We start from the raw sequence: 16,036 nt of genomic DNA on the forward strand, positions 1-16,036 counted from the left end.
GGGGTTTTCCATTGTCCTGGTGCTCCAGGGCCTTCAAAAGTGCAATAGGTTGTCAGGAAATGATATGTGTAATTTATGCTCCTAGAATGCCGGACGCTGCTACTTGGATGTTAGGCCTGTGTATGTGGCCAGGCTGTGAAAAAGTCTCACACATGTGGTATCGCCATACTCAGGAGGAGTAGTAGAATTTGTTTTGGGGTGTAGTTGCAAGTATACATGTGCTGTGTGAGAGAAATAACCTGTTAATACGGCAATTTGTAAAAAAAAAAAAAAAAAAAAAAAAAATCTTCATTTTGCAAAGCATTGTGGGAAAAAATTACAACTTCAAAAAACTCACCATGCCCCTTATTAAATACCTTGGAATGTCTACTTTCAAAAAAGGGGTCATTTGGGGGGTATTTGTACTTTCCTGACTTTTTAGTGTCTCAAGAAATGAGATAGGCCTTCAGTACATCAGGTGTGATCAAGTGTGATCAATTTTCAATGATTCGCACCATAGCTTGTGGACTCTATAACTTTCACAAAGACCAAATAATATACACTTATTTGGGTTATTTTTACCAAAGATAAGTAGCAGTATAAATTTTGGCCAAAATTTGTGAAGAAAAATGACTAATTTGCAAAATTTTATGACAGAAACAAAGAAAAATGCGTTTTTTCACGATATTTTCATTCTTTTTTTATTTATAGCACAAAAAATAAAAAACCCAGTATTGATCAAATACCATCAAAAGAAAGCTCTATTTGTGTGAAAAAAAGGACACAATTTTTGTATGGGTACAGTGTTGCATGACTGAGTAATTCTCAGTCAAAGTGTGAGAGCGCTGAAAGCTGAAAATCAGTCTGGGCAGGAAGGGGGTGAAAGTGCACTGTAGGCAAGTGGTTAAAATAGATTTTTTAGGTTGTGGTGCTCAGATAGTTTATTTGCCCTTTAAGGATGTATCATTGAATACAAATGTAGCGCTTACACACCTGGCTGGGCGGGGAATATTTACTGCTGATATCTGTATATACCGGGGGTCTCCAAACTTTGTAAACAAAGGGCCAGCTTACTGTCCTTCAGGCTTTAGGGGGGCCGGACTGTGGCCAGTGGGAGTAGAAAATGCCCCGGGATCAGTGGGAATAGACAATGCCTCATCATTGGTTTTAGTGGGGGAAAAGTGTCAGTTGGAGGAAAAGCCTCTCCAGGGCTGGATAAAGGGAGACACGGGCTGCATCTGGCCCCTGGGCCCCCATTCGTAGACCACTGCTGTAGAGCATTGCACTAACCTGTACATAAAGTAGGGTAATGCTGAACCCTAAACAATGCCCCATCATTGGTTTTGGTGGGGGAAAAGTGCTTCATCGCTTGTATGAGTGGGAGGAATAATGCCCAATCAATAGTCACTGGGAGGAATGGTGCCCCATAATTAGTGTCAAGGGCCAAATAAAGGGAAACAAAGGGCCACATCTGGCCCCTAGGCCACAGTTTGGAGACGACTGGTATATACACTACAATGGCTAGAGGTTCATCAACGCCAAGGATAACACAGCCACTGGTTAAGTAATATCAAGAAGTGTATTGCAACAGGGTAAACAAAATAAGAAATCTACTGTAATGAATAAACTGTAAGAGAATTATGTATAATCCGTAATTTTCCGCGCTGCTATGTAATACATCCTAGTGCATACAGTGCATCAAAAATAAATACATAGGTATAAATAGTACTGTATAAATCAAAGTCCTTAAGTTCAAAGTGCAAAACAAAGTGTTGTAGTGCTCCACTTCTTAGTACTATATAAATCAAAATCCTTAAGTGCAAAGAGCAAAATAAAGTGCTGTAGTGCTCCACTTCTTAGATGAAAGTGCTGGTGCTCCCCTCGTGGCTTCCTACTTACCACAAATAGAAGAGAGTAAAGCGGTGGATATCAATTAGGCTTTTCTGGTAATCCTCGTGGAGACAGCCTTTTGGTATGTTGGAAAAGGATCCTTACATATAAATGCCGATATTGATATAGGTGAGCAGTGAGCTACAGATGACGCCCAAGGAGGAGGGAGCGAAACGCGTCTAGCGATTGGTTGAGCGCATCTCGTCACGCAGTTCGTCACATCCGGCCGGTGGAATGCACGTTGCAAGAGCAGTAACCACCGAGCCGATCACTGCTTTTTATCCATCTATGTTTGTAAGTAGTTCTATGTATTGACCGAATAAACGATGTTCATACTTACTTCACCATGGATGGCATTCTGTCTTTAGGAGGGCCTGGAGGAATATCGGCACGCTATTTTGCTGCTGGCCAGCTTGTTGGGGCCCAACCAGTATAGTGAAGCGCTCAAGGTAGTGTCCCATTAACCACTTAAGAATCGCCCCATGTACATATACTGCGGCAGGGCGCCCCTTAGGGCGAAATAACATATCTGTACACGATTTCAAAAGCTGGGTCTGGGGCGCACAGGCCCATCCCTGCTGTGATTGGACACAGCGGGAGCCAATCAGCGGGTCCTGTGGAATCGAAGTCTGCCAGGAACTGCCGATCATTCCCGAGGCAGGCAGAATTGCAGTCTGCCTATGTAAACCAGGCAGATCGTCGCTCTGTGACAGGAGAAGACAGAGATCTTGTGTTTTTGCTAAGCAGGAACACAGATCTCTGTCTTCTTACAGTACAATCATAAACAGGCAAAATTCAACACAGAAATTTATCCAAAAGCAATTTCTATAGAACTTCAGTAGCGCAAGGATGGTGGAACCTTCCTATTATAAAGTGCATAGAGTGCTGAAATGTCCTTTAATTAGTATAAAACTAATAAAGTATACTATTTCATAAGTCTTTTGTTGTAAACCACAATCTGAAGAGAGTCTTGTTCGTGCTGATATAAAGACCACCACAAGATATCACCACCACCAGTGCTGGGAATATGGCAAAAAAACGCACTCACCGGAAAGCCATGCCTAACCACTCTCATGGAATAGGCTGAAAGAGCATAGATAAACCAACTTCCTTCCGGTAATGTCGGCCACTGCAAGCACTCCTCCTCTCACAGATATTGCATGGGTAACAAAACAAAAGGTAATTCCATAGCGTGATACCGTTTGGCATAAATTTATTTTCACACAAAAGTACACATCACACTCACTTGTTAGCAGATCATTAAAAGCAGAATAATGACAGGTTCAGGGTCTGGTACGGGGTCCCGCTGCATTCACCATATGCCAGAAACTCCTTCCCCATCAACAAACAGGTTCTAGTGGACGCCGTATAGCCACGCCCCAACGCGTTTCGTCATTTCCGACTTACAGTACAAGCACCCACTCCCCACAGTTAGAAAGCACTCCCAGGGAACACATTTAACCCTTTGATTGCCCCTGATGTTAACCCCTTCCCTGCCATTAGTACAGTTACAGTGCATATTATTTAGCACTGATCACTGTAATAATGTAGGTGTCTGCTCACAAGATTTCTGGCAGGATCAGCAAACACTTTTTTGTACTTATCGAACAGATACGTTGTATAACAAAACTCTTTGAGTGGTATATTTAACAGATCAAAAGGGATCAAATAGGCAAGGTTCATTGTCAAGGAGTACAGTACATACATTGTATAACATGACAAATCCAAAATGGAACAGCGCCCATTAATCACTGGTAACTAATATTGACTATAACTTTCATTTACATTGGTTTATCTGTTGTAATGATAGAGATTTTCATTGCATAATTATTTATTTTTTTAACATTAAGCTCATTTACAAAACCTCAGAGATTTAGAACAATTGTAACGCAATCTACAATGCGACAAGGACTGAGCCCATAGAGAATAATAAAGATATAAAAGCTTGCTGTGAATTTCTAACATAACATTCATCATAAACCATCATTTGTACAAGTACGTTTTTCCCTTCAGTTGTTTTATAATAGGGGACAGTGCAGTAATATAGAAGAATAACAGGTGACACCACTGCCCTTGTTAGGGAAAACATCTTTATCAATAAAGTTTTTTTTTTACTGCTACAGTACGAAGGCAGGAAGAACCTTGTTCTGCACCAGATATCCTCTTACAGTATTATCGACATACCTGAACCAATAAATTACCCCCTCCCCCCTCAATTACATGGAACATTTTTTGTTTTACTGGTCCTAACCTAGTTAAGAATGCTGTAGCATGTGTAATTAGCCTTATATGAGTAGGTCTCATTTCTACTTATGATAGAAAAAATTGTGTGACCAGTAACTGAAAAGTGAAAAGTCTACCTCTTCGCTGTTGCCATATATCGGCACATGCCTACTTTGCCTAATGGTAACTCTGACTTTGGAGGCAACCAAAGGATATGTGGCATGTGGCAGTGTAGCAGGACTTAATGATGGAGGTGCTGGGCAGGGGGGGGGGGGCTTTAGGGGGTATGTATTGTTTTAGTTAGGGTTTTTTTTGGGGGGGGGGGTGCCAAGAGTGGTGATTTAGAGGGATTTCTGTTGGGAGGGGCGATCGGGGAGGAAAATTCATTCTGGGAGGGGAGATTTGGGGGAATTTGTGCTGGGAGGGGGGATTTAAAGTAGGGGGAAATGTTTACTTGGAGGGGAAATTTTAAGGGTAGTGGATTTGTGCTAGGAGAGGGGGAATTTATGCTTGGGGGAGGGGGGGGGGTAAGTTTGCAGATTAGTGTTCACTGTTTTGGTGGGGGGGATTTTTTCTGACACATAATGCTCATACATCCTGGGGGCAGGGGGGGGGGGGGCGCAATTTGGCATGTTCGCCCTGGGCACTAGATGACCTTGCCCTGGCACTGCAGAGAAGCAGGAGGCAGTGATAGCATTTAGTTAAAACCTTTATCCCAAAAGGAAAAAATTAACTTGTTTCTTCTAACACTACCCTCTACAGACAGTGCTGCTGTACAAGGGTGACTATATTGCTCCTCCATAGACAGAGGAGCCACCCCAAGATAGGAAGCATTTTACTGGTCAGATCACCAGGTGAAAAAAAAGGGGAAAAGAAGAGCCACCACATTTAATGATTGGCAATAAAAATAAATACATTTTTGTTCTTGGGTTTAATACAGTTTTAAGGCCAGCTTGCCTCATGTCTACATGTTGGGAGAGCTGGGTACTTGAAATTCAGCCAAAATAGTGGAAGAAGGTCATTTTCAGGGTTTTTCGAGCACCCAGCTATCCTGTCATGTAGCACTGAGGCATGGTGACATTACCCACTTCGCTCAAAAGCATTGGAATCAGGGGTTACATAATTATATAGTTACATAGTTAGTCAGGTTGAAAAAAGACACAAATCCATCTAGTTTAACCAATAAAAAATAAATTACATTTTACAATCATATATACACAATCCCATACCCACATTTAATCCAGAGGAAAGCAAAAAAAAAAAAACACAGCAAAGCATGATCCAATTTGTTCCAGCAGGGGAAAAATTCCTTCCTTATGCCCAAGAGGCAATTGGATATTCCGTGGATCATCTTAACCTATACTAGTGGCCAAGTTATTTTTAAACATTTGTTTTCTAAAACACTATTTTTGCCATTGTTTATATACCTTTTTTATACAGGTGGAGCAAGGGCTGATTTTACATTGGTTAGTAAGTGAGGTTCTTTAGGTGTTGGCAGTGCTTTTTTTTCTCAGAGAATAGGTGCAGGAACTCTCTCTCTTTCAGAGGTACCCCTTTTCTCCGCCCGCCTCCGAGCACAGTTCCTTGGTTCCATCCCTTACCCACCTCCCAATACTTCCCTTTTAGACAATGCAGAACCAAATTTTGTGGTGTTAAGTCATTTGTATGGAATTTGAGAATGCTAACAAGAAAAGAAGTAACATAGATCCCCTGCAGCCAGCAACAATATATATACCTCTAACAACAATGGACCACCCGCAACAAAATTTCCCCTTCAGGAACAATAGACTCCCAGCAGCAACAACAGATTTCCCTACAGTCAGGATCAATAGTATGATCAGATAGTAGATCTCTCCCAGCAACAACTGACTTCCCCCAGCAACATAAGACCCACCCCAGCAACAATAGATCCCCACCAGCAACAATAGACCTCCTCAGCAACAACAGACCTCCCCCCTGCAAAAATATATCCCCTCCAGTTAGAATAGATCCCCCAGCAGCGAGCATCAATAGACCCTGCAGCACACCAAGCACCCTTTGCCATTACATACAGTCAGTCCTGGAGGTGCCGGAACTGCGTTCCCCCGCGTTCCTGCTGAAAAAATGCCCTGGGTGTTGGAATGTGGACAGTAATTTATACTATTCCTCTTGTTATTAAACAGATGCAGAACATCTGAATTCACTGGATATGAATAAGAGTTCAGTGAAGGAGTTTATCTTCACTGGGCTCAACAGCAACACTAAACTCAAAATTCCAATATTCTTTATATTTCTGCATGTTTATATCACAACTATGGTTGCTAACATTGGAATTATCTCTCTGAGCATAGCAAACAAACGTCTTCACAAACCCATGTACTTGTTTTTGAGCAATCTTTCCTTTGTGGACCTGATATGTTCCTCAGCGGTCACACCTAAAATGTTAAAGGACCTTCTTAGTGAAATCAAGGCTATCTCTTTCATTGGCTGTGCTCTGCAGACGTACATCTTTGGGTCTTTTGCTACAGTTGAATTTTTTCTTCTAGGAATCATGGCCTATGATCGCTATGTGGCCATCTGCAGTCCATTGCTATATCAGCTTCGCATGAGCACTTCCTTGTGCCTCCGGATGTTGGTTGCTGCCTATTCTGGGGGTTTTGTGAATTCTCTTGTTCTCACCGTTCCAGTGTTTCTTGTTAGCTTCTGCAGATCCAACATTATTGACCATTTCTTCTGTGACATTCCACCACTATACAAGTTGTCTTGTTCTGATATATCTAAAAACATGGCTGTTCTGATCATTTTAGGTAGTCTGGTCACCATGAGCAGCAGCATACTCATCTTTGTCTCCTACACCAACATTGTCCTGGCCATTGTGAAGATACATTCAGCCCAGGGTAGATACAGGGCTGCCATCAGGGGGGTACAGCCCATACAGATGTAGGGGGCCCAGGCGTCCCGGGGGGCCCAGTCCCTCAGGATACCCCGTGCTCCAAGTTGGCACCTATTTTGTTCCTTTTCTCCCCTACACTGACAACTAGTCCCGACTCCCGCTGGTGCCACCTGCTGCACTGGCTCCTGACTCCCATCCTGCTGCTGGCCACCGCTGTCAAAATTATTGGTTGCTAGGACCGCCTGGCAACCTAGCAGCCAATCATATGCATTCACAGGCCCCCGCAGAGGAGGAGGATGTAACCTGGTGGTCAGGCCCAGAGGGCCCTGGCCTAAAGCTGTGTAAGGGGCCCCGAAATTTCTGATGGCTGCCCTGGGTAGATACAAGGCTTTTAACACTTGTGCTTCTCATATAACAGCTGTCAGTGTTTTCTACGGAACTGTCTTCTTCGTGTATTTCCGGCCATCCACCAGCATCTTACAGCAAGACTGGGTGGCTTCTGTCTTTTACAGTATAGTTATACCTATGTTAAATGCTCTGATATACAGCCTTATGAATGCTGAGGTTAAAGAATCTTTAAAGAGTTCATTAAAATGTTTTAAATATTAGGGACCCCAGATAGTACTACCTCTGAGTTCTTGCTTCTGTTGAAAAGAAAGTCATGAGAATCTGAGGAGGCAACAAAGTTGTTACTCCACCTTGTCTTGGAGCCAGAAGCCCCGTACACACGTACCGATCGTCGGCCAAACGATCGGCCGTCTTTTGTCCAGGGCTGTCGTGTCTGTTGAAAAGTGCAAAAGACTGCACACTAATTTTGTCGGCCAACAACAGCCGACTGCAGAAGTGATGTCATGTGATGGTTCACTTTCCTTGTCTTTTTTCTTTTCTGAGCATGCCCAGTCTTGCAAATCTGCTGTCTGTCGGCCAAAATCTGTACTGACTGACGAACAAGCAGCTGTTCTGGTGTTGGCCAACAAAAATTTTAATGCCTGCACACCAGATTCTGTTTGGCCGAAAATGGGCTGTCGGCTGTCGGAAGCATCATACTAACAAGCCTACAATCGGCCGATCGGTCGTCGGACGAATATTTACAGCCGACAATTGGTACGTGTGTACGGGGCATAACAATAAGCTGCGCTGTGCTGAAAAAAAGAGGTGCAGCTTTAAGCCTCCTTTAGCAATACTAGGATTCTCAAGAAGAAAAAAATGGAGGGTTATAAACTAGCGAGTCAAAAACAGAACAAAATTCCCAGCTCAATTCACCAACCAATTTGCTTACCAACCGTCCCCTATCTATACATGAATAGGAAAATGTGTAATCAAGCGCCTTGGGTGTTAACTTTGGACAAGATTAACCACTTAAGCCCCAGCCCTATTTCGGACACTTTTTGTTTACAAGTTAAAATCAGTATTTTTTCCTAGAAAACTACTTAGAACCCCCAAAAATTATATATATATATTTAGCAAAGACACTGGAGAACAAAATGTCGGTCATTGCAATATTTTTTGTAACGCGATATTTGCGCGGCGGTCTTTAAAACACCATTTTTTTTGGAAGATTTTTTGAAAAATCACATTTCACTGCATTTAAAAAATACTAAACAGTAAAGTTAGCCCATTTTTTTTGTATATTGTGAAAGATGATGTCACGCCGAGTAAATAGATACCCAACATGTTACGGTTTAAAATTGCACACACCCGTGGGATGGCGACAAACTACGGTCAATAGAGATCTCAATAGGCAACGCTTAAATTTTTTTTAACCGTTACCAGTTTAGAGTTAGAGTGTAGCTCTTTTTTTTAAATTATTGCTAACGCTCTGGCGATCGCGGCGATACCTCACATGTGTGGTTTGAAGAGCGATTTCATTCGCGGCTCGACTTCCGTGTATGTTTTTTTCGTGCGCGAGCTAACGGTGATGGGAGCGACTAAAATGTTTTTTTCCTATTTATTTATTTTTTTTAACTTTATTACAGGTTTTTTTAAAAAAAAAAAAAAAATCTGATCACTTTTTTTGCTGTCACAAGCAATGTAAACATCCCTTGTGACACCAATATGCAGTGACAGGTACTCTTTATGGAGGGATCGAGGGTCTAAAAGACCCCAGACCTCTCCACTACACTTCCATGTATGCAAAACGCTGAAAACTGCATTTTTGCATACAGCCGTTTTTTAAATTTGACGCCTTTTGCAGCAGAGTAACCCGGAAGTGACGTCACGGACGCCGCCTCCGGGTTACATCATCGGAGGCCCGATCTAAGCCGTTTCCGGCTTTGATTGGGACTCCATCCAGCCGGCGGACGCCCTGGCTGGGTGCTCGGGGCTCCCGGTGGGGCGGGAGACCCGGGTAAAGTCGCAGAAGGCGGCGGGAAAGGCGTCCCCTCCCGCTCAACCGGGTAACGATCGATCGCATCGGTCATTACCGACGGAAAGCCGACCGTAGGCTGTTAACCACGGTACCGGGATGGTGCCTCTAGCTAGAGGCATCATCCCGGTATACCCCCCGCGAAGTCTGCCGACGTAGATCTACTTCGCGGTAAGTGGTTAAGGACTTAACCACTTACCGCAATATTGAATATTGAATATTTTTTAGTTGATCTTTTTACTTGATTTTTTTTTTTTTCACGTTTTTACATACATAGAGAAAAAATGTTTTAAAACAATGATTTTTTAAATATAAGATATTATTTTAATATACTGTAGTGATGAGTTTATTAATTCTCCCTATAAGATATTGCTCTATATGGATTTAGAATATTTTACACGCGGAGTTGTTATAAAGTAGAGGAAAACATATATAAGAATTCAAAATACACTGGTTCTATTAAGTTTTTATACAGGTTTAAATATTATCAGATAAGATGTATAATTAGAGACTTTGTTCCTTTATGTCAAAGAGAGATGGTTTAAAAGATTTCTTTGTATATCTGTGTAATTATTTATGCTTTTTAAACACTTATGTGATTAATGATGTGCCTAGACCTTCAAGGATAGGCCGTTTATGTTTCAGCAATTTAAATGGTAAGAGGTGGATGTGTAGTGAATAGACTAAAGTGATGGATGTCTATTCCTACTTATTCAGTTCTTTTACTTGATATTTTAATATTCTGGTCATTATGACCAGTTGCAGATATAGACTTGTTTTATGCTGTATACTAAGTCGGTATTGTCCCTCGCATAGCAGAGTGAGAGCGCGATTGACGGCTTGTCATCCTACTTGTGGGAATAGAGACAGTAAGATTCTGGGATCCTGATAGGGGAAGCGAGCGGCTTTCCCCCATTTAAAAGTGTGCGGTGTCTCACAGCGTCCTACCGCTCCGTGAAGACGTCAGTGGGACGAAACTAGTAGGGCATGGCTTAGAATGCTGTGAGAAAGACAGCTAGCAGGACACCAGGGCTGGAGACGGCCGGGAGTTTCTTCTATATTGATTTTCATTGCTGAGAATCCTAGTGTCAGGTTGACACATTGTCATGTGAGTGTAACCATTTATTTAAGTAAACTTTGTTCTTTTGTAACAGAATTACGCTATGTGGGCTTTGTTTCTCTCCTCCTTCCTAACATAATCTCCCTATCTCTGGGAGCACTACCTCTGGTGGAGGATATAATCAAGCAAGATTACTACCAGATAGAGTCCTGTGGAGGTGTTATACAGCCAAAAGTGGAGTCTATTAAAGGCGAGTTTGCTGGGTGTTTCCAGCTAAAGTTCTGGAGAGTTCATTTAGAGAAGAAAGCCTGCACAGACGGTGGGATCTGCACGTGTAGACACTAAAAGCACTTTATAATTTATTGGCACTAATTGCACATTTGCACAAAAAATTAGCTTGAAGCATTATATGGACTGTTTATGGGACTAGATTGATTTCTTTACAAACTATTTCATTTTTAAATATATATATTTTTATGGTATATTTTGAAGGTGTGTTCGTTTCCAGTTTTGTTGCACATATTTGCACAAGGTTATAGCAACACCAATATCTTTGTTTTATAAATTATTGATTATTTTTGTATAAAATATTTCATAGATGTTTGCACTATAGTCACTTTATTAAAAAGGTGCGTATATAAATCAAGCCTATACATGCACTAGCAGTGCTAATAAACTCTTGCTAACAAGAGAAACAAATCTGTCCATGATCCAATTGAATGAATGTGATCAAATGTTATATTAATCAGTCACTCTGAATGTCCAGTTAGCAAATCGGCATCCAAAAATAACATGCAAGTCTCTTATTGACAGTGGTGAAAAGATAGCGTGGAAAGGTTCAAACAAAGGGGGAGATCCTCCTCTATTCCTCTATACACCACCAAGAGCCTTCACCACACCGATGTGCTCCCCTAGGTATTAAAAACGTACCCTCATAACAAGGATCAAGTGCCTTTAGATCAAACCCAGTGATCCTCCACTATTAAATGGCGATCCACTTCCAGGTCCTGATATCCGCTTGCCAATATGGATCAACGATTCCTCATATCCTCATATTATGATCACATGTAATGAAAATAAGGGGACCCATAGCGTAACATGTACCACACAGAGTATTTATTGATTAAAAAGAAATTCAATCACATGGGATGAGAAGTGTTCAAGCGAAATATGTATACCAAAAGGAATCTCCGCTGTAAGCCACACACGCTGACTCCACTTAACCGCGAAAGACCGGGTGCCTCCGTCACTTTATATTTATTTTTTCACACCACTGCCATCTAGTGGTCAGTTTATTTAACTAAGCACACCTTTTGTATTTTTAGTTACAATTTTGCTACATTTGCACAATAGACTTTAAATAATATTATCACTCTGTTACATAATATTTTTATAACATATGCCATTGAAAGATTATTTTCATATTATTCAGATTTACATTATTCATTTGCACTACAAATACACTTTTTTTTTACCTTATCGTATAATTTCCAGCGTGCAGGACTGTTTTCACATTTTTGTTAATTTTATACATTTTTACCAAACTAGGTTAACCAGCTGGGAGTTGGGATCTCTAGGTTCTAGTATTCATCTCCGCATCTAACATAGACGCACTGGCACCTTAAAATGATTACAGTCTGATCAAATTAGTCCATCTAAAGAAATATTTTAGCCTGAGTTGGGTCTAAAGAGAATTTGCGCTAGTTTTATATATTTGTTTGCCCTATCTATACATGTTGTTTGTTATAGACTAGTTTTGTCAAAGCTGATGTCAATCCCATTTGAAAATGAACAGTTAATGCAAGTGTAGCACTGTGAAATGTTACTGTTATTCAGAACAGTTTTTCGCCACAAAATGGCAGTGTCCCACAATTTAGTTATCATACAGAAGTGTGAACTCTGGGATTTGTATGCTGTGAGGAGATTCTTTCATCCAGATTAGCTAAAGCTGAGCTATATTGCCCATGAGGACTGGCAAAGGGGTGGGAGCACTTAAAAAGGTAAAAGCCCTGGAACACTGGGGTGGATTGGAGAGATTAGGTTTAGAGGCCGGACGTAAGAGAGAGCAGAGCGGATCCAGGCAGACCCAGGTTGGATTGGGCCAAGTCAGTGAAACTCAACAGTTGCCAGAGAAGCCGATCATCCTGAAGAGGCAGGTAGCGAAATCTGTAGTAAGATGGACCGGCTGATCGCCACCTTCACAGCCATCTTAGAGAAGGACAAAGGGGGTCATCCCTGCTGTGCTGTGGAACCGGGTGAGAGGCTTCTTAAAGGAGTTGCAAAGACAGAAGGTTTTTATTTATCTTATTGCATTTTGTGCATACAGAAGAAAAAAACCTTCTGTGTGCAGCAGCCTTCTCAGCACCCCGTAATACTTACCTGAGCCCAATCTCTATCCAGAGAGTCCCTTGGCCGTCTGATGGTCAGTTAGCCAATCAGGAGAGAGAGGCCGAACAGCAGCTCCGTGTCTGAATGAATATATGGAGCTGCAGCTCAGCTCGGGTGCCCCCATAGCAAGCTGCTTGCTGTTGGGGCACTCAACAGGAGGGAGGGGCCAGGAGCAGGGAAGAGGGACCCGAGACAAGGAAGATCCAAGCTGCCCTGTACAAAACAAAGTACACAGAGGAGGTACGTATAACATGTTTGTTATTAAAAAAGAAAAAAAAAAAAAAAACACGAGACTTTATATATATATATATATAATCACTTATAACTAATAACACACACAAAACTGCTATTGCAGTCAAGCTTGTTGTTTGCATCCAGTTGCTAGAGCCCAGGTCTCAACAAAACCCAGGCACCAGAAAAGTGGAAGTCGCATCCTGGCACCTGGGTTACACCGCAGCAGTGATCGGGATCTCCCATGTGGCCCACACGCAGGTGTGCGGACTAGCGTTGGGCCACGGCTTTGTGGCCTGCTGGAGCGGGATACATGCTCCTATGTGCAAACCGGTGCCCTCTGGTGGACAGTGCTGTGATGAGCGTGGCTTGCTCTCACTGCCTGTCCACCTCCGACATCATCTTCCCAGGTTGAAAGCTGGGCTTGATTGGGAGTGTGTCTATCAGTACCATATCATCAGTGCTTATCAGTCTCACCTGTAAGTGCCCATCAGTGCCACCTGGCAGTGCAGCTTATCAGTGCCACCTAATCAATGCAGCTTAACCAGTGCAGCTTAATCAGTGCCCATCAGTGCTGCCTGTCAGTGCCCATCAGTGTCCATTAGTGCAGTCTTTCAGAGCTCATTAGCGCAGCCTCGTCAGTGTGGCCTGCCAGTGCCACCTCATCATTGCCCATCAGCGCAGCCTCGTCAGTGCCACTTTTCTTTTTTTTTTTTTTTAATTTTCATTTTTTTATCCCTTGGCACCAGGCGAGAGCAATTCGTATTGCCTGATGCCCCAGGACATGTAGTTCTGAGCGCTGGGCAGTGGATTTAAAAAACTGGCTCCTAATTTTTTTAACTGGCTCCTAGATTGTAAGCAAATTTGTCAAGCCCTGCTAGAGCCTATAAAAGTGTACAGTACAGGCCTATAACTTTAGGCACATATTCTATACCCATCCAGTGCTGCAGTTTAATTTCCTTACTGCTTTTACCAGCACTGCCTGCAGGATACTAGAATTCACCTCTTTGCTCACCTAATTCAGACTTGAGCCATCCAGGAAGAAATTAGCTGTTTTTTTATTTAAATGGACATACTTCAGCAGAAATCCGTTTCCCCTTTTTTCCTTCCAAAATAATCTCTGTTGCCATCTGACATTCTTAAAGTGACTTCACCTAATCTGACATCCTTAAAGTGACCTTTTACCCTACCAGTGTTTATTAAAGGGGATATCCGGTAGCTATTTTACTATTTCTTTGGCAACTCCGCTTTCCTCAAAGAGACTACATCTCTATTTTGCACCAACAGAAGGGCCCCAACTAGAGTTCTTCACGTGCTTGGGGTATCTGATGAAAATGTATTTGCCTTAATTCCTGAGAGATAAATTTTGACTCTTTTCACTGAGAACCCGCAAGTGAGCTAGCCCAGTGTTTATAATTTCTTATCTTATTCGCAAACTTGGGCAAATTTTCTCAGTTTAGGAGCTCACGTTTAAATAGTCAGTCCTGCAGGAGGGGTGGGAGTGGCTTAAAGTGGTACTGTATTGTGTTATATTGCTTTTTCTTGTTGGTGTTTTGCCATTTGAAAGACTCTTGGTAATGCATTAAGGTAAAACACATTTTACCCTTAGAACCACTTAAATATACGTTATATTTTCCAAAATATTGTGACGACTGCCTTTACACGCACATGAACTGTAATGGCATCCCAGTCTCAGTCCGTAGGGTTCAATATTGAGTTGGCCCACCCTTTGCAGCTATAACAGCTTCAACTCTTCTGGGAAGGCTGTCCACAATGTTTAGGAGTGTGTCTATGGGAATTTTTGACCATTCTTCCAGAAGCGCATTTGTGAGGTCAGGCACTGATGTTGGAAGAGAAGACCTGGCTTGCAGACTCCACTCTAATTCATCCCAAAGGTGTTCTATTAGGTTGAGGTCAGGACTCTTTATCTTGATGGATCTTGCTTTGTGCACTAATCCAAATCATTTGGTGGAGGGGAGATTATGGTGTGGGGGTTGTTTTTCAGGGTTTGGGCTTGGCCCCTTAGTTTCAGTGAAGGGAACTCTTAAGGCGTCAGCATACCAAGACATTTTGGTTAATTTTATTCTTCCAACATTGTGGGAACAGTTTGGAGAGAGGCCGTCCTGTTTCAAAATGACAGCACACCAGTGCACAAAGCAAGGTCCATAAAGACATGGATGAGTGAGTTTGGGGTGGAGGAACTTGACTGGCCTGCACCTCAACCTGATAAAATACCTTTGGGATGAAGCCAGGCCTTCTCGTCCAATGTCAGTGCATGACCTCAATAATGTGCTTCTGGAAGAATGGTCAAACATTCCCATAGACACACTCAATATTGAACCCTACGGACTAAGATTGGGATGCCATTAAAGCTAATGTGCGTGTTAAGGCAGGTGTCCCATTACTTTTGACAATATATTGTACATCGTTGAGGGGTTGATGCACAAGCAGATAGCATACACTGTGGACAAGTAACTATAGGGGTAACACTTATAAGCTTGGGGACTAAAGAATTAATATTTTTTCTATGGTGGCTGATTACCAGGAGGCTAATGCATATACGCTGTAGCCTGATCACTGGGAGGTTTATGCACATATACTCCAGCATGGTCACTAATGTTTTAATAATTGTACTTTAAGAGAGAAGTATTGTATGGACTTTTTCCCCCCAATTATACTTACCTAGCTGGATGTAGCATCGGTCTGCTGCTGGCTCTAACACTGCAGATTGCTCGGTTCCCACAGCTTCGTGAACAGCTGAGACTCCGTGAGAGCTGGTGACTGTCAGTTGGGTCTTACACTCAAGCCAAGGTCATAAAAGGTAGAAACACAGGAAATCTGGGAGAGGCTGGATGAGGGATAAAGTGGTTCTAAAGGACCATTTTTTGTTTACCTAAAATAAAATAGATGTATGCAGCCTTAAAACCACTTGAAGGGGGAAGGTCACTTATGGGCAGAAGAGCAGATTTATGACAATTTATTTGGAGTCCCTAGAAGGTTCCAAATGTATTAACTATGTGGAGGTTCT

The 16,036-nt window shown here is 42.2% G+C and overlaps 1 protein-coding gene across 1 annotated transcript; it reads left to right on the forward strand.

Moving 5' to 3' along the window:
* Positions 1-6,280: 6,280 nt before the first annotated feature.
* Positions 6,281-7,573, forward strand: LOC309563286 (olfactory receptor 5G9-like; the record flags this gene model as incomplete). Its single annotated transcript, XM_082267690.1, has 2 exons — positions 6,281-6,972; positions 7,345-7,573. The coding sequence occupies 2 exons, from the start codon at positions 6,281-6,283 to the stop codon at positions 7,571-7,573; spliced, it is 921 nt and encodes a 306-aa protein (XP_082123816.1).
* Positions 7,574-16,036: the final 8,463 nt, after the last annotated feature.

The sequence above is a fragment of the Pelophylax lessonae genome (genome assembly GCF_965119305.1).
Source record: "Pelophylax lessonae genome assembly, chromosome: 9".
Lineage (NCBI taxonomy): Eukaryota > Metazoa > Chordata > Amphibia > Anura > Ranidae > Pelophylax > Pelophylax lessonae.